The sequence below is a fragment of the Mycteria americana genome, chromosome 2, assembly GCF_035582795.1.
Source record: "Mycteria americana isolate JAX WOST 10 ecotype Jacksonville Zoo and Gardens chromosome 2, USCA_MyAme_1.0, whole genome shotgun sequence".
Lineage (NCBI taxonomy): Eukaryota > Metazoa > Chordata > Aves > Ciconiiformes > Ciconiidae > Mycteria > Mycteria americana.
Genome location: NC_134366.1, coordinates 172,553,882 through 172,573,649, shown reverse-complemented (window position 1 = coordinate 172,573,649; position 19,768 = coordinate 172,553,882). Strand labels below are relative to the sequence as shown.

At 41.7% G+C, this 19,768-nt stretch overlaps 1 protein-coding gene across 6 annotated transcripts in view; it reads left to right on the top strand.

Annotated features, from left to right (window-relative positions):
- Positions 1 to 19,768, top strand: part of TSNARE1 (t-SNARE domain containing 1) — a 515,811-nt gene that overhangs the window by 262,906 nt on the left and 233,137 nt on the right. For 5 of the 6 annotated variants that reach the window (XM_075495359.1, XM_075495360.1, XM_075495356.1 and 2 more), the window contains exon 8: positions 3,382 to 3,549. In XM_075495359.1, the coding sequence (XP_075351474.1) occupies positions 3,382 to 3,549 (168 nt within the window). The remainder of the gene's footprint in view (positions 1 to 3,381; positions 3,550 to 19,768) is intronic. The other variant, XM_075495358.1, reaches the window with a different exon arrangement.

Genomic DNA, 19,768 nt, shown 5'->3' with positions numbered 1-19,768 from the left:
TTTTTCTTCCTATCATTTTTTTCACAGGCAGAGTTTGGTTTATAGATACATCTTGACAAAAATCTGCCACAGGCAAATTTCAACAAAAGAACAACTTCAAACACATCCAATTAACAATTTATGGAAGGAAATCCAACAGAAAATTACACATAGATTCATAGGGCATAAAATTTGGCACTAAATAAAATTTAATGTGGAAATGCCTGCATAGGGAATTATGGCCCCTTCCAGTGCATTGTCAAAAGGAACTTTATCTGTGGAGGCTGAGTGCCCTCCATCATATCTTTTCTTGCTATAAATAAAATATTTTGTCAGACATGGCAATGAGCACAACTCAAAAGGGAACGAAGACCACTGATAAACCAAGCTATATGCAGTTTTCAATCAGAAGTATTAAAAGTTATTAGATTTCTTCACACTGTCGAATCTAGGATTTGTTCACTTTATCACAGAAATGAGGGGCTCTGTACCATCAACAAACACAAAATCACTTTTAATTTGTTAGCACAGCCAGCCACCATACATACCCTGATAGAAGGTCATGGTGACTGTATTTAATGTTACTATGGAGCCATTTTTGTCTGGAAGGAAATTTCAGCCCCCCCTGCATACCGTTGTTTCCTGATTTACTCACTCATTCAGCAGCCGTGGTTGGATTTTCTCGAAAGATACTGAGGATACAAACTCATGTAATTGCCTTCAGGAGCTCTGAAATTAATTTAAGCCACTTCTTTGTTTAGAGAAAAACATCTGTGTCTAGACCATTATCTATTTAAGCACATGAATAGCTGGCTTTTGTAAGGGATGACTGAGCAGCATCACTTGCATTGCACTATCTGGATTATTTGGGGGGGAGAGTGTTATTTACAGATACCAGGACCAACAAGGGGGGATGACTAATAGAGTTGACGCAGGCCAAGATCAAGCATATTTGCGATACAACTGTGGTATTACACGGACTAATAGAATTTGAAGAGTTGGTTGCTGTATTGCTGACTTTCCTGTTAATTCTGCGTTCCCACATCAGAACAGAAGAGGAAACATTTGAAAACTTGTAAATTTGTTGTCTTCCACTGAAATGCATATCTGTGTAGGAAAGCATGTCTTTAAGTGTCCATTCACGTGCATTTAGGTCCATGGCGCAGTGTTGTTGCTGTGACTGTAGTACAAGAATTTCATTAGATCACTGTTTTCTGCGTCTTCAAAAGGCAGACACTTGAGCTCTTCCAGCCTACTTGGTGTTGTGCAGTATGACTGCCTCTGCATGTCCTAGTTAGCCCACTGGTGAAGATGAGAGGACACCTCTGTCACTATAAATGAAGCATTAGAATACCCCAAGGGCTTTTTTCTTGAGTCCATTAATACATGTTTTTGGCACTGAAACACTCTACCAGATAAGTTAGTGTCCAAGGCACGTAATAACTAGCGAATAAAACACCCCCAGAGTATCTTAATCCTATTAAAATGTGTCTTTAAAAGTGTAAATGAATTTTTAACCTAATTTTAATGATAATTTTCTTCCTGTAACACACCCTTTCTCTGTAGATAACAGAGGCCAGGGAAGTAGAAGGTGAAACAAAGCAAGATATTAATGTCAAAGATTTTAATCTTCTGTTTATATTTTTGAAAGATGCTTGACTGTTTGCTGCCAATTTTTCTGTATGCCTCTACTTCTTCCATCACCCCACTTCCTTCATCACATTGTACAACTTTCAATGATGGTGATAATAATAACAAATTAATTTCGTAAAGCAAAGTCTAGGTTTAGGCAACAGCAACAATTCTTTAGTTTCTAAATGCAGAAATTATATGCTTTTTAAATAATTAAAGAAGAGTTAAAGAGTTAAATAAGCGTTTCCAGATGCCTGATATTCTTTAAAATCTAGCCAGCTAGAGTGTCTAAATGTGATTGCAAGAGTTAAATATTACCCATTTTCTCTATGCTTCCTTCACAGTTCCTTCCAGGCAGATCTCTAAGCAAACAAGCACGAAGTAAAACACAATATAAGTAATTTTTTTTTCTTATTCCCCTGCCTCCCTCATGCATGCTCGGTTAGGCTTCTCGTTCTTGCCGTGGTGATTTGGCATTGTTTCCCCTGCAACTTCCACTCAAGTCCTCCCACTGTGCCCTACCAGCAAGCTGCCCCATGGCCTTGCTTCCTATTCACTCTGTGGGAATCCAGGGCATTTAATATCTTCGAAAACTTAGCCACAGCAAGACAGCAATGGCCTTTATTTCTCAGGCACAACTCATTGGAAAGACCCGGTGTTTGTGCTTCAGATAAGCCCAGGTTCAGAGAACTGAACATCCCTCTGAATTCTTGTGCTTGCTTTCTCCTGTAGCTTTCAGTGACTTTGGGGACATTCAGGTCAAGAATGTGCCTTAGTGACTGCCATTTCTTCTTTCAACTTCAGAGCATCAGAAGCACTCAGATTGCTTTTTTATTGTAACATTTGATTAGGAGTCAAAGCTCAGCTCAAGGCCAGTTTAAAGGACCATGTGCATTATTTGAAGTGAAATACTCATGCAGTTGTAGGATTGGAGTCTTCAGCACTGCCTATTAGTTTAATACTTGAGCTCAGCCTCCTGATTCTCCAGACCAACCTTGTGTCATTTCATTCACTGAGTCCAGTCTAGACTGAACCTAACCTCTATAGGCACAGGAGCTAAAGGCTGGGAGGAGAAGACCTTGTTAAACCTCTGCCCCTACCTGCAGTGTAGATGCAGCTGGATCATGAACAGGCTCTTAAAATACGGATCTGAATACAACCACAGCTCCCAAAGGCAGTATGAAAATCTAGTTACCTAGAAAATGGTACCTGATATGTCAGCAAAATCGAGTCAACTCTGTAGAGTGAACACCGTGAAACTGTGAGTTGCTCAAACTGACGACTATGCAGTAACATTACTATAATGATTTTCCCTTTTTTAAGCTGTATTTAGTTTATCTCATAAATAGACAAGAGAGTATCCTTTGTTATGTTGAATGTTGCAAGCTGGATCATAAAGTCTTCAAGACAAACGCATAGGCTTTATGTCTGCCTGAGAAAGTATCTAATTCCAGAAGGATTTGCAGGAAAATCAACAAGGTAAACATGTCATTTTTCAGATGTATGTAAGTGTTTTGTTCTGTCAGAAGAACTGTTGGAAATGGAAGTTGCTGGGGCTCAAATGTAGCTCAGGAGATCTGGCTTCAGGTCCTAACACTTCCTTCAAGACTTGATGTGCTTCCTCTCATGTAACTTACTCTTCTCCTCTTCACCTTTTCACCACTGTTTATGCAATCTATTATATTAATATTTTCTTTTCCTTTAAGAAGACTGTTTAAAACTGGACAACATTTACACTTGCTTTGCTTTCTTTCCATTCTCCCATCTCAGCAGAGCCCTAGGACCCCCTTCTCTGACCTACCTGATAATGAGAAGATCTTTAATGGAGGAGATGGCATGTGGCAGAACCAGAGCCAGGATCAAGCCTTGCTCTCGGAAATCACAGAAGAGGATCTGGAGGCCATCCGTCAGCGGGAAGAGGCCATTCAGCAGATTGAGGTCAGTAACCTTCTCCCGTCACGGGCTTGCGAGCTGGAAGTGCAGATTCCTTGTGTTATGTGTTGCTCAACATGATGAAAGAAATGCTGATTTACATTGCTGCCAGTACAGTATCACTAAAAATGGGAGAGATTATTAAGTGTTTCTAAAAATGGAAATCAGTGGCAGAAGGAAGAATTAGAAATCTATATGACCTGTAATGAAAATGACAAGAATTAATTAATGTTCATGGGCTAACGTTTTGTTGGTTGGTTTTTTTTTTCAGTGAGTCTTCCATAACAAAGTCTGTAGTGAGGTAGTTTAATTGATCTTGGTTCTGCAGCAAAGCAACTTTCTTGGTGCATGCAAACTTGAAACTGGAATTGGTCACAGACAGGAAATATTCAGCTTTACCATTACAGAGAATAATAGGTAGATGAAAGGAAATAACTTGTTAAGTTTTTCAAATAATTCAATATTTTTGCTTTATGAAAGTATTTGGACGCTCTTAATGTAGTTAAAAGAAGACATACTATTTTTATTCCCTTTTTTTTAAAATGCTATAAGTAAAATAGGAAAAAAAGGAACAAAAGAGGTCTGAATAAGTTAAACAAGCCACATTTTTCTTTTTATACTGCTCTTTTTATGCTTTTGGGAAACCCTTGTTACTCAAATTTAAGCAATAAACGAGTAAAACAAGAACATTTTAAATCCTTCTAATTTGTATGCCTTTACAGGCCTAAACTCAACATGAACTAACAAAAGAGGGCTTCAGAATAATCAGAACATTTAATTAAGGACTATACTTTGTCCTTTAATTGGATTGAGCTAATTTTATCAGAATAGATTTTGGTTGCGGTATAGCAGGAATTGTGATTGAGTTAACAGTGCAAACAGAGGACAAACGTTCCTGCTGTAGACTGGTGCTTTGAGGCTTTGACCTCTGTTTGCAAACAGCGATAGCTACACATGATTCAACACTGTAAGTAAGAAATGTTGATGGTTTTACAGAAATGGGTCGAGGTTATTGTATGTCTAATTTCTGTTATGGGTTGCTGAATAGAGATGATTGAGCTTTGTGGACTTGCATCATTACTAGGGATGAAATTGTTAAATATTTTCACACTGAGTATCCTTGAGCGTGCATTGTTCTTTCATACTTGAGGAATCTCTTTGCATCCACCAGGACAAACTCAAGGGAACTTTGTTACAAGGAAATGCATGTTTTGGGATGTTCCTGCACTTTGATGTTCGAGAAGGATGGATGTAAAGGTATTTCTGAAATGGTGTTGTGGACACAAAGGATATTGCTGTGATCCTTTTGTTTGAAATGTAGTCACTGCCTTTTTCTTTCCATCTTTATGTTGCCCCTGTCCTCCCCAGAAAAAAAAACCACATTTAGTGTTTGCCCATTACGCAGTGGAGAATGGCAAACCCAAGGCCAGCCTCAAGCGCACCAACTTTGGAGAATCAAGAGGTGCAGTCGTGTCTCCTTAGAGAGATCCTTGTTTGGTTGGTTAAATCCCATTTCTGTGCCACAAGCTGATATCTCTGCCTGGGGCTGCACTGGGCCACGTGGCCGTGGTGGGGTACTTCAGGCGAATTAAGTGAATCCAGTCCCAGCCCTACAGAAGTTCTGAATAAGTGCAACACACATATATTGGGCAGGTCGCATATCTGTTGGTTTGGTAGATCCTCTGTACCTTTCTGCCTAATATGAATTTACCTCTGAATAACTTATTCAACTTATACAGTTAATAACTTATTCAATTTAAAGCTGTTAATGTTGCTCAGCCTTCTGCTTCCTAAGGGTGTGTGCACTTCCTTTTCACTTGTTTTTTCCCTATCATCTCCAACATAACTGCATTCATTTTGCTCTGCTATCCAAGATCCATATTCATCTTGTAAGGAGGACTGCATTCCACATGAATTATTTCAAACATAGCTTAAACATTTTTCTCAGGAGGAAAACATTTAGGACCAATAGTATCTTATTTAGCATCTCTTTTGAAAAAAATATAATTAAAATGAAATGTATTTTTGGACTGTGTCGTACCTCTCCCCAGCTGTATTTGAATAAGCAGATGGTGCTTTTAAATAATTTTCGTTGGGTTTTGTTTTTCTGTTTGTTGACCCACACAAGCATATTTCTTGTGAAAGGACTCATCTGATGTCTCATTTGACTCATCAAAACTTCCCTGATTTCATTAGAAGTTGTGGGTATACAGAGAAGGGTCTCACTGAGCTCATAGTCACCCTTACAACCTTTTTCCAATATGTTTTCAAAACCAGTAAGTAACCAAGAAGGTTAAAAGGAAACATTATTCCTAACTGTCAAACACAGCTAATAAATTTATTGCCAAATTGATATATAGCATTTGTTCTCCTTTTCTCTCCGGGGACCAGAATGAAGAACAGAGCTGTGTAAAACGTATCTTATGCAAGTAGATTGGTCTTGCTGGGATTTTTACTTTTCTGCATATCTAGCACCAGAAACATGTAAATATTAAGCAGCACAGAAGGGGTCACAGAGCATTGCTAGAACATCATATCTTCTGGGCCACATTGATTAGAACACAACTTTGGAGAAGCTCATGGAGCTGGTACCAGTAATAGGCCTTTTTTTTAAAGAGGCATTGAATTTGCCCTTTTTGCAAGAACAGATATAAAACCTTTTTCATTGCTAAAGAAATGAGGAAATAAATTCTCTTCCCGTCTTGTGTCCTGAAAAACAGATATAAAATTGTGCCCATAATAGACATCTTCTTAATGTTCCAATGACTCTTTCCCACTTGTGTGTTTTCCACATCTCCAGAATCTCTTCAGAGGTTCAGGTTAATAGGACATTGTTCTCTGTCATGAACATCCCTTGAGGCACTTTTCAGCATTCACTGTTTCCACCTAGAAAGATAACAGCCATGTCAAAAGTTCAGCTGGCTGTTCATTTTATTTAAATGTGCTCCTTCTGCTATTGCTTGGAGATTAAAAATACAGAAGTCTGCAATGGAGATGCCTCACCAAAACCTTACATTTTGGATAAAGATCTTTATTGCTTGGAAATGTTTAAATCTGGTAGGACACAGCAGCCTTGACACAAGTGTTATTTCTTAAAATATTGCTTTGAACTGTTATATAAAACCTATTTTAACTTGAACTGTATTGGCAGTGAATAATAGATGCCATAACAACTTTATATATAGCACTGTAAAATGTGCCATCAGAAATACATGAGCTGAACTGTAATGTGCATTGTCAGTGCTCAGTGCTGGCACAAGCTCTGTCATAGCAAATATATATAATTTAGTGTCCCGTGCCTTTCATTGGCACCTGTGGTCATGTGAAAAATGGAAGGAGATAAAACTTTGAGAAGAAATGGATAACCATTGACTGGAGAACACCAGGATTCCTTCTGGTGACTGGAAGGACCTGTAAAAAAAGATGCTAAATGCCATATTGATTCAGAAAGCCTCCAGTGATCCTCCTTAGGCAGACACCTTCTCCAGAGGTGATGAGAAAGGAAGATAAGATGAACCCCTCCCTGACCCCACCAGCATTTCCTTGGAGTCACCACCAGGTTATCCCACCTCCTCCACAACCCTCTTTCCTTTTTTATAGCATTCTCCTGTCCCACTCCTGAGCTTGCTGGGCTGCTAACACAGCAGTGAGCATTCTCCTACCATGAAGAGTGGGGAATATCCATTTTTCTCTCCGTCCCCACAAGAGGAACAGCAGCAATAAGAGCTCAGTCCATGGAGGTAGGCAGCTGCCCATTTTGTCAGCTACCAAACCTGACACTACCAGGACTAAGCACATCACCTCTCAGCCCTGAAAACCAGCAGATGCCAGTCAGTTTATAAAGATAATTGCAGTTACCAAATTACTTAGCAGTCAGGAAGTCAGTCATTCAGATCAAATGAATACCAGGTAAGTCTAGCTGAAACACAGTTTAATGATTAATCACTACTGGATGGACAGACATTGCAAACTGGAGACCATCAGTTGCAGATGCCTGTGCAGCCATGGAGAGTCCCCCAGTGGAAGGGTGCTGGGAAAGCATTTGGAGAAATTAGTTCAAGTGTCAACTCTGCCATCAACTCCTTATGTGCCCTGGGCACTGATCATATGATCTTAAGTCACTTACCTATAAAACAATACTGAAAGATCATCCTATGTCTCAGAGGTAATTGGTAGCATAAGTTGTTTAGTGTGTTCCTTCCTCATTTTTGTCAGGAGACACAGTAAATAACAAGAAGAATCCCCCCCTGTTCCCTGGGGTATTTCCACAGGTTTCCATTTCTTTCTTTTTGTATTTAAAGCAGAACTCAGGCATTAACTTGGCTGATGTGAGAAGGTGGACAGTTTTCTCCAGTAATATATGGTCATCAGAGCATGAAAGCCAATGCTGTCTGGTGATGCTTTGCTAACTTTTGGCGAGTATATGGCGATAATACCACCACCCAGTTTCTACTCATCAGTTGAGGGTATCCTGAAGAAAGCAAAACTCTGCAACAGAGTTTCATTTTAATCGGTGCTTCTCTTGGCAAAAGAAGAGGAGAGTTGGATAGGGTGCGGCAACAGGTGTGAGGGCTTTTATTTTAGGGCTTTTATTTTATTTTATTTGTGCTTTTATTTTTAGGAAACATTATTCCCTCTGGGTCAGTGTTGAGAAATGTTGATGTTCATTCCCTACCTGTTTTGAAGAGAAGTGATAGATGCCAGCCTCCACACCTGTCAGTCAAGCATTTGTAAGCAGACAGAAAATGAAATACAATAAAAATAAAACAAAAAATAGCCCCACAGAGTCTGTCAGAGTGTGTTTGTTAGTTCAAACATGTTCCTTGTTCACTCATTACTACGTATCATTTCTTGCTGAGGGGTATTTTCAGTAAAATCTCTCACTGATGCTAGCAGTTTAGAAGGTTTAATGCAAGCTATTTTATATCTTTCATCAGCTTCAATAGTCCAGGGTTTTGACTTATGAGGGCTCTGCCTGCCTCTTCACAGAGACTTTTCAACTCAGAGTAATGTATAAATAACACGATATCATGACAAGCACCGTAAGTGAAAGATCTGGTGCTGCGTGAGTGTCAAACAGCACTCTTTTCCTGGCAGCGTGGTGGAGCCTAATTATCATGAGCAGCAGAGCTGCCTGTGAGGTTGACATGGCCATCCCTGGGACTCAGTATTGAGTTGTTCCCTGAAGAATCCACTCGAGTATTTTGGCCAGTCTAATTTAAAATGACCTGAGCTCTAGGACTGCCACCATTTATTTTGGGAGACTATTTCACGGTCCAGCAGGCTTCAGTGTTGATGAAATGCTTCCCTATGTTCTTGCTAAAGATCCCTTTCTCATTCTCAGCTCTTTATACCTAGTGAAACTCTACTGGACCCGCAAATAATTCTTCTTCCCCTTTGGCTTTTAAACTCCTCAAATGCTAACAGTTATTCTCCTCTTCACAAGTCAGCCTCCCTTGCTTTTCACTCACTTCAGTGCTCTATTCTCAATTATTTCCCATTTGTTAGTTCCTTTCTCCTACAGCAGCAGACTGTATATAGGATCTTGGTGTTATACCAAAGCTGAACTGATTAAATGTGTAAAAAACCCCATGGATCCAATTCAGAAGTTACAACTGCTGATGGAAAATTTCTAGATAATTTCTACACTAGTAAATTAAACAGTACCAAGGATGCTAGAACTGACTCATTACACTTCTAAATTATTAGAGCATATCCTGGTACAATTTTGACCAAGGTTAGCCATGCCCAAATATTGACAGAGTTTGAAAGTTAACATGTTCTCCATAAGCAGTTTCAATGCAGCCACCCTGTTCAGAGGATTAGGGGACTTACTGATGTGGATGCAATGAAGTGCGTACCTGCAGTTTCAATGCCTGAGAACAGGCATCTTCCATGTCTTTGTACAGCTGCAGCCCTATTGACTTGATGATTTGATCATAAAAACTTCCTTTAGTCTTCACTGACATTTAGAGAAGAGGAGGAGTAAGGCAAATTAAGGGTAAATTCTGTGGAAAACTGTGCAAGCCTGAGGGCAAAATAAGGGATATGTGAAAATAACAGCTGGCCTCTTTGAAAATGTGGAGAAGCCTTAGCAAGTATTGAGAACAAAAAGCAGACTATCCCAGCAGACTCATGCAGTGACCGTTTTAATTGCATATTGATTTGCCCATGCCTCCCCTCTCTGTCCCCTTGTGGCCTCCACAACTTATGCATTGCTCCAAACCGCAATTACTTGACTTCTCATCAAAACCCTTCATAGGCAATCTCCACATCCTTAGCACGTTGCCTTCAAACTGCCAGTGTCATGCCAGTCAGCACTGAAAAGTTTTATTAATTGGAGTTTCAGAGACTCTGCCCTGAATGGGGCCAGTGCTGTTTTGGTGTTTTCAGTGTCATTTTGACTCACTCCCTGTTTCACTCCAGATATTGCTCTCTCAAGCATCATCATTAACCATGTGCTAGTTAACTTCCAGGCTTCTTTGTGGAGCAAGTCTGCTTAAGGTGTGTCTATTTAACTGTTTTGGCTTTTATAAGAAAGACAGTTTTAGAATCATAGACTTGAATCATAGAATCATTTAGGTAGGAAAAGACCCTTAAGATCATTGAGTCCAACCATTAACCTAACACTACCAAGTCCACCACTAAACCATGTCCCTAAGCATCTTTTAAATACCTCCAGGGATGGTGACTCAACCACTTCCCTGGGCAGCCTGTTCCAATACTTTGACAACCCTTTTGGTGAAGAAATTTTTCTTAATATCCAATCATCTAAACCTCCCCTGGCGCAACTTGAAGCCATTTCCTCTTCTCCTATCACTTGTTACTTGGGAAAAGAGACCGACCCCCACCTCTCTACAACCTCCTTTCAGGTAGTTGTAGAGAGCGATAAGGTCTCCCCTCAGCTTCCTTTTCTCCAGGCTGAACAACCCCACTTCCCTCAGCCGCTCCTCATAAGACTTGTGCTCTAGACCCTTCACCAGCTTCGTTGCCCTTCTTTGGACACGCTCCAGCACCTCAATGTCCCTCTTGTAGTGAGGGGCCCAAAACTGAACACAGGATTCCAGGTGCAGCCTCACCAGTGCCGAGTACAGGGGGACAATCACTTCCCTAGTCCTGCTGGCCACACTATTCCTGATACAAGCCAGGATGCTATTGGCCTTCTTGGCCACCTGGGCACATTCGCTGGCTCATATTTTGGTGGGAATCGTGCAGTTGTGCTCACATATTGTGTTTTAGTTCACTTCTGAGAGCACTCTCAGAGCTCACAAATTAAATTCATGCGGGATGAAACTCCATTAAAAGATGGATTGCAAGCATCCACCTCATGGACTCTGACCAATAATAGACATTTAGTCCATAGGAACAGGCTGGAGTTAGTGTGAAGTAAAACTTCATGGATACTTTGGATATTGGGTCCCCAGCATCTGCTGTTTTTCTCTGTACATCTGCGCCTGCTGCTCTGCAATACTTGCCAGTGCAGGTCCAGACTTAGTTCTTTCCAGAGCAACTGAGAGATAATCTGCTTCATGGTCTTCTCCAGAAAGCCAGTGTGTTTACATATTCCCTTAAGTTTGGCTTTTTCCATCCATAACAGTTCCCAATGCTGCTTGAAAGTGCCATATACTTTTTTTTATCATGTCCTGGACCCCAGAACATCATCATGCTAGAGGAGTTTCACCTTGATGCTAGAAGAAAATTGCTCCATCAAGCTGTGACACAAGTCTCTCATGATACCTACCACCTTGCACAGAGAAAACAAATATAAGATTACATTTCAGGGCTAAAGGGGCATCACATGGGACCCAGAGGAGATCCAGGTGAAGTGTTCTGCAACGTGAGCATAGCTAGTCAGCTCTGCTAGCCTCTCACAGTATGGTGTTCAACTAATCCATATCAAATGGCTGCGGAGTCAGGATCCTTTCCCTGCTGCAGCCCACGGAGTATGACAAATCAGTAACAACCTGGAGATAGGTTGTATAGATGGCAGTTACATGCTAAAATAGCAAACACAAAAATCACATGCACCCACAGAGAGTTCTTGTTGTATTTCCTTCTCTTTCCATTTCCACTGTTCATTAAAAGCTACCTTTTTAAGTATATCGGTATGCATCTATCTGGCCCATAAACCCAATAGATCCAGACACAGAGGCAATAGATGAAATACCACAGGGTAATACATTGTGAAAATTCTCTCATCATCTCCTTTCTGCTCACACATCTTTTTTGCTAGGACTACTTGCAAAAGTCCAAACTTTTTCTTATTGGCTGGCTAAAACTGTATTTCTTCCTCTCCTCACGGAAATGATTAGAGCTTGTATATTTTTGCAGTTGGTATTTCATCAGGGATATGTGTACAACCTAGGATCTCACTTTGCAAGACAGAGAGGATTCAGGTATACATAACATTTACTTTTAGCCCTAGACATTTCTCATGTCTCAGATGTAACCTTGTGACGATACTGTGTGAAGTGCTTTTAACTAAATTGGAGAGGTTTCCACTGTGCGCTAGAGATAATTTTCCTTTTCTGACTTAGATTCCCAGTGCCTTATCCAAAGACTGTTAGTGTCAGAGAGTCTTGCTCTAAACCCTTTTCTTCATGCGCTCTTCCTCGGTGAGTTTGCATGAAGAAGCTAGTAATGAAACCCTTGATTCAGCAAATCACTTATGTATGTGTTAAGAGCTTTGCTGAATAGGGATGGACTTTAGCACCTACTAAAAGTGAAGTATTTCCTCTGCAGAAGGAGAAAATAGTGCTGACACACACATTATTTGCTAATAATCCAAATTTTAGGCAGACACATCTGCATATATACATCCACAGAAATTGAGCCGAGTTAAAGACTCGTATATTGACTGTCAATGTACATTGATAAGGTAGAGAGCTGGAGAGAGATGTCTAGTGCTTGTGATGAAATAGTGTTTAGCTTCCGCAAATCCTCTCGCTTAAGTGTTAATATTTCCTTTGTTAAAAGGCTGTGTTACTTTCCTCCTCCATTTACTGCACTTTTGCCTATTTTTTTGTTGCCAGATGATGACTGTCTCAAAAAAGGAAATATCTTGCTCCTATTTCTGTTAGCACATCATATGGCTCATCGATACAGCTATTTTTGTGGACGTGATTTGCTGTCCCAAAGGGGAATTACCACTCTCACCTATTACTTTGGTTAGACCAGTTCACTCTTTAGTTCTCTGGTGCTAATTAATAACAATGTAGATCAATAGCCCATCAATCAGCCAAGATCCCTTAGAAGTGCTCTCAAGAGCTCTTACTGCAGATTTGAATCCTTGCCTTCCTGGACTGAGTGCCATGCTTTCTTTTTTATTTCTTTTTGGTAGGGAAATCAAAATTTTCCCCAATCCAGAAGGAAAGAATAACAACAGGTTAGTCTTATGTCATGAATAGATAAAAGGTCATGTGGCAAAGCCCTGGAGCATCCCATTGAGACCCCGTTGGTTGGAGAGGGAGTCAGCCCTCCCTGAACAGCTCAGGAGAGAGGGGGTGAACAAAGTGTATTGAAAAGACCCTACAGAGATAACAAGGGAAGAGATCACTGAGAAAGTGACTGAAATCCACATTTCACAGCAAGACCAGTTCATGTTCCCTTCTACTTACCAAAAGGTGCCTAGTTCTTTATAAATTAACCTTGACAATAATATTCTCCCATATCCTCGCAGAAATTAGCCTGAAAATCACAGATGATGTTAACAGTATTAACAATGGATGTCAAATTTTAGAGGCTGATGCAAAAGGCAGTATTAGTTTATGCCCTCTGCACTATGCAGGCTCATCTTCTTGAGATATCCTTTAATACTTTTAAGTGCTCCTTTATAAGAGAGGGTGTTATAAAACTGTATTTCCCCACCACCCTGTTCACCACCTATCTACCCAGTGTGTCTCCTCTGGTTGTCATTTCCTTCCCTGCGTTGAAGTCTCCTGTTGCCCTTTGCAATGAGGCTACTAGACAGCACACTTGAGGCAGACAGACAGTTGAGACTCACCTAGGTGTTAGGGAGAAATGCAAATTTTAATGTAAATATTTTAATTTTTTTTTTCAATGCAGATTTTTAGCTAGAACCCTGAGCACCTTGATCTGACCTCATAGTTGGTCCTACTGTGAATGAGAGGCTGGACTAGGGCTCTCCTGTGGCCCCTTCAAACCTGAATTATCCTGTGATCCTGTGATCCCATTATCTCTTCATCTCCTCTGACTACACCACTGAGGGCTACCAAAAGTTCGTGTGTTAATCTTGCTTCAATCTAAAGCCAAGGCATCTCTATTTCCCTGTCTGTGTGAGGTCCCAGGTCATTCTCATTTTCCCTCCTCTTCCATTTATTGCCACAGCAGGCAAGGGTTCATGCTTTTCTTCCCCTTTCACACCACATTTGTCATTTATTTGGGAGAATAGTTAGGATATTAGGATGTCAGCATCCTTTTCTCCATCAGGTGGATAGGTAGAAGTCAGCAAAGGCTGGTGTGCAGGAAAGTGTCCATGCCTATGTCTGCACCTCCCTGGAAGAGTAGTCCTCTGAGGTGGCCCTGTGCCCAGTGGGTCCGTGTCCCATCAATGGGGTTACTCTGTGGACATCCCATGGACAATGTGTCCATATGTTCTGGCTGGTCCTGAGTCTGCACTGACATGTTTGCTATGAGTGTTAATAACAGTGCCGATCTTATGAGTAACCATTGAAGCTACCCTCTGCTGATTGTGCAAACAGAGCTGTCTGGTCTATGGACCATTAAAGAAATATCTGAAAGTGTGGCTGTGGAGAGAAAATGGTCGGTGCCCCATGGTGGCATTCACCTGACCAGAGGCAGATATCTTAAGAGTAGGCATTTCTGCATGAACTGTTGCTTAGAGTCTGTTTATAGGGAGGGAAACAGGGATTAGGGGTGAATAGAAATAGGGTTAGATTAGGCTCTGGGAATGTCCTGAATGCAAGACCAGAAGTTGGGTTTTTCTAAGACCATGTTTATTGATTGTGGATCTCTGTGTACTCTCAAAGGACACTGAAACACTCTGCCACATTGTCCTTTCCTAAAGTGTTATGTGTATTCTTTCCGTTTTTGCCCCTTTTGCCAACTCTTAGTTGTAATGGACTCTGTGTCTGTGCCTCTTGTGATACTTACTCCCCCAAGCTCCTGCAAGTATCTCTTGTGAGTCCTTCACAGATCAGCATGAACTTGCTCTATCTGTGCCCTCAGCTGACACAAAACCACACTCCCATACGTCAAGCTCACCAGAAGTCCTGTAGCCATTCGTAGTATGAGCCCTTACTTACTAACGGGAGAGACACATTAACCAAGATTCAGCAGGCTGCTAGTATGGTGCTATCACTATTGAACTTTCTGGATTAGCCCAAATAGATGCATCCTTTCTGAGCACTTCTTTAAGCACTTTTTTTTTGCTGAGCACTATTCCTTTTTGAGGAATAGATCCCAACAGAGTATGTGGGAATCATTGCTTTCCTACCATGTTTATTAATTCATTAGTCAAGTAGAGAAAAGAAGCAAAGAATGGATAGCATAAAAGTTGCGTGAGAAGCCTGAATAAGTCAAGGCCCCACAATAACATTTCTAGTACTCGGTAGGGTGTTGCTAGTCATAAAACTTGTAGAAGCACATGGTTTAGCCTGAACTATTAAACCTCAAACATCAAAACACAATAGCTTTTAAACATTCCTTCCCTTCCTGGAAATGTAGTAAACATACAAGCACCTGGGTTGATGCAGTGTCTTCCCCTCTGTATTTGAAATACATATTGGAAGTTCATTATGAGTGAAGGAGGGGACTATTTTGATACAGAGAGTTTAAGCACTTACAACCAGGGTCACATTTTCAGAAGAATTCAGATCTGTCTTCTCCAGCAGCAAGTGGAATGTAGATGTGGTGGGGTCAACCATGTAGTGAAAGTTTAGTTGCTTTATTTAGGAAGGGAGATGGAAAATAATGCTTAAAAACATCCATTTGCTCATGTAGGTATCAAAACCCACATTTTTTGAAAATGTGGCCTCTTGCTGACATAAAGAACAAACTTGAATTATCTTCTAATTTAAGGGTGAGGGATCACCATTGAAGGATGGGAGATGGAAGGGCTTTGGGTCAAAGATCAAAACATATCCAGACATATTTTTGTAATGTTACTCTCAACATCTTCTACTGAGCTGTCAGAGACTAAAAGGACTTTTCTGGATCACTATAAGCATTCTCGTGAATGTTGAAGACTTCCTTCTTTCCATGTACCCGTAGCAGGCAGTGCTGCTACAGCAATAAACATCTGCTTACCTTTAACTCTGCCTTTGGTGCTGGTGATTTTTGGAACAAAAGCTCCTGAGTCCTGTTTTTCCTTGTCAGTTCTTGCCCACGCAGCACACTAGGGATCAAAGCTGCTGCAGTGCTCCTATCCCCATTTCACAGCTGGGGAAACTGAGACATTATGGATTGTTTTTCTGCCAGTGGAGCTCCACAGAAATGTAAATTCCTTGTCTAAGACCCGGGAAAGAGTCAGTATCAGTGCCAGGATTAAAATGCTGCTCGTTCTGTACTTCCGCACCGAATTCCCTTCAGAGTGTGCTGCGATGAGAGATCCAAATACAAGATCTGGCATATTTGGCTTTTAATTTTTCTCCCCTTATTTGAATTGCTACGCAGATGGAACATGCTCCTGCTCACAAAACACACTGTCATCTATCCAGCTTGGATGAAGCTCAAGGAAAATACTAATCATCATTTGTAACTGAAGGCACATCTCCCCTACAGGGGGAGCTTGCTGTGCTCTGAAGTTTCGCCCATGGTATCATGACTTTATCAAGAGAAGCTAAATAGCAGCCCGTCTTTCCAAGAGTGCATAGCAGATTGCACTGTCAAAGAGAGAGATAACTTCTTGCCCTCTGAAAAATCTTGAGATATGAAGGTGACACTATAGGAGAGAGGGCAGGGAGGAAAAGAGCTGCTCCGATACTTGTACACATAAAACACACCTGGGGGCAAACTTACAGGAGTGTTGGCTATGTCAGACAGTGTGCTGTTAAGCTTTTAAAAGCTGAGTAATCTCCTGGGTGCGGTGGGACTGACAGGCAGATGTCCACGGGGAATACAGGTACAATGCTCAGAGATGAGTGCTGGAGACTTCGATTAGCATATGCTGATTTTACAAATGATGGTTTGCTGCTGGCTGCATTCACAAAAGGGGTTTGTGTTCAAAGCACTCATACGTACAGGGGCATTTTGCTCCTGTCAAGCTTCTCAGCGGCCACCTTTCTCCCCTGGAAATGATGGGAGCCTGGATATCTGGCAATGATGAGGAGGAACAACTTTAAATCCATACAGTGCTGAGAGCTCTTGCACTCTCTTTAGGAAGAAGACTGCTATTTTCTCATGTAAGAAAAAACTCATCTTAATGTGTGAGACAAGTTTTTGAGGAAAGCAGTTACTGTCTCTTTGCCTGGCTGGTTTTAGGGATTGGCCATAAATTCAGAGATTTTCACAGAATCACAGAATCACAGAATCATATAGGTTGGAAAAGACCTTTAAGATCATCGAGTCCAACCATAAACCTAACACTGCCAAAAACCATCACTACACCATGTCTCTAAGTACCTCATCCAAACGTCCTTTAAATACCTCCAGGGATGGCGACTCAACCACTTCCCTGGGCAGTCTGTTCCAATGCTTGATAACCCTCTCGGTGAAGTAAAATTTCCTCATATCCAGTCTAAACCTCCCCTGGCGCAACTTGAGGCCATTTCCTCTTGTCCTATCACTTGTTACCTGGGAGAAGAGACCGACCCCCACCTCTCTACAACCTCCTTTCAGGTAGTTGTAGAGAGCGATGAGGTCTCCCCTCAGCCTCCTTTTCTCCAGGCTAAACAGTCCCAGCTCCCTCAGCCGCTCCTCATAAGACTTCTGCTCCAGACCCTTCACCAGCTTCGTTGCCCTTCTCTGTACGCGCTCCAGTACCTCAATATCCCTCTTGTAGTGGGGGGCCCAAAACTGAACACAGTATTCGAGGTGCGGCCTCACCAGTGCCGAGTACAGGGGCACAATCACTTCCCTAGTCCTGCTGGCCACGCTATTTTTGATACAGGCCAGGATGCCATTGGCTTTCTTGGCCACCTGGGCACACTGCTGGCTCATATTCAGGCGGCTGTCAACCAACACCCCCAGGTCCTTCTCTGCCAGGCAGCTTTCCAGCCACTCTTCCCCAAGCCTGTAGCGTTGCATGGGGTTGCTGTGGCCCAAGTGCAGGACCTTGCACTTGGCCTTGTTAAACCTCATACAATTCACCCCAGCCCATCGATCCAGCCTGTCCAGGTCCCTCTGCAGAGCCTGCCTACCCTCCAGCAGATCAACACTCCCACACAACTTGGTGTCGTCTGCAAACTTACTGAGAGTGCACTCGATCCCTTCGTCCAGATCATTGATAAAGATGTTAAACAGAACTGGAAATTTTGAGGAATTATGAACCTTTTCAGCTTCTCTGTCCTCTGTGCTGACCAGGTTTCTGGTGAACCAAAGTGCCTTTGGAAAGCTTCAATTTGTCAGGCATGAAATTAATTTGGTGGCTCAGTCTCAGCCAAGAAATTGGCTGTACCCGATCATTGCAGCAGAAGGGGCTTGCACAAAGTAACCCATGTGCTCTCCCCATTGCCCAAAACACACACAACAACTGCTCCTGCAGAGCCTCCGTCCTTGTGGTTTTCAGGGCTTTGGATCTTTCTCGATGAAACTCAGATGAGAGCAGAAGTGCCTCTTTATTCTTGTTCTTCTTGGCATGGGGTGGGGGCAGTGGGGAGTGATATTGAAGGGAGGGTGGGAGACTAGTAAGGAGGCAAAGTGAAGGATGTGTAGAGCTACAATGATTCAGCAGAATGTCATATTTAGCCTCATTTCGACAGTCCCTATAAACAGTCTGCCATGCAAATTTCAGCTCTTCAGCCTGATTTGATTAGCCAGCAACCAGGACCCAGAAGTCACTCCATTAGCATCGGTCCCTGTATTTGGCTTTATCCTTTAAAAGAACCCTAAAGATGAACTCTCTGGAGCATTTTGGTTGTCACAGGAGGCATTTATCTCCTTCCTCTTTGTTCGTTACTAACTGCAGATGGACAATAAAAAGGGGGGGGGGGGAGGGGGGAATTACGAGCAACCCCTATGACTTCTCTGCCTCTCTGATTTCAGCTCATGCTTATAAATATGAGTCTCAGCGTTGTGATGCAGGGACTCTTGGGATTAGGTCCTCTCACCCTGGGTGTACCTGGAGGACATAAAAGGAAATCCTGCACCTTTGGTGCTGATTACTTAAGAGGGAGTCATGTCCTACTGAGGTCTGACAGGGATAAGCTGTGTTCCTTCAGTTGTTTCCTCTGTTGTTCTTTCTAATTTATATGGCTGTGAAGGGTTATGGAAGGTGACTTCAGGTGTTTCCATTAGAAAGTCAAATTGCAAAAATAAAGCATTAAAAATGAATGCCACAGTGGAATTGCTGAGCCAGTGAATAAAGAGCTTTAAATGCAAACAGGGAACTAGCTGTGCATTTCTCTACCAGTCACCTGTCTCCCTATCTAAGGATTAAGGACTCTGTGTCTTTTAGTCTTGAGTCTTCCCATTTAACTCCAGGTGCTGCTGAATGTCACAACTTTTTACAACTTGCCTATTAAGATTTAGAACTTCCTTCCTTTTATGTGGACAACAGTAGAAAAGTTATCGCTTCTTCTGAGAAGTCACTTCCTAGGAAAGAGACCTAAGGAAGGTCTGTCATAAATCAGTGGGTTTTAAATATAGGTAGTCTTCCCCCAAACACACTGTAGGAATTTGATGAGTGAGCTAATTTGCTTATAGGTTAAATACTCTGCTGTTGGAAAGTGGTATAGATCAACTGACTTCAATGCTGATTTCTATGAGCTGTACCTGAACTGGTGTCTCATTTTGAATGACTTTCAAACACCTCCAAAGAAAAGCGTGAACAGCATTTCTTTCATGCACAGCTTTCCTCTCCCCTGGGTGTTTTTGCAGAAGCACAAGGTATTTTACAACCACACTCAAACAGATCCTGCCACGCTAGAGCATCTTTCAACATTTTTCTCTCCTTGTCCCTCTGTCGCGGATGGAGTGAGAGTGCACTTCACTCGTTAGAGAGAAGTAAAAATATAGTTTATTGATACAGAATAGGGAGTTAACAAAGTTCAATGCGACAGTGTTTTAACAAGATTCAATGGCGAGG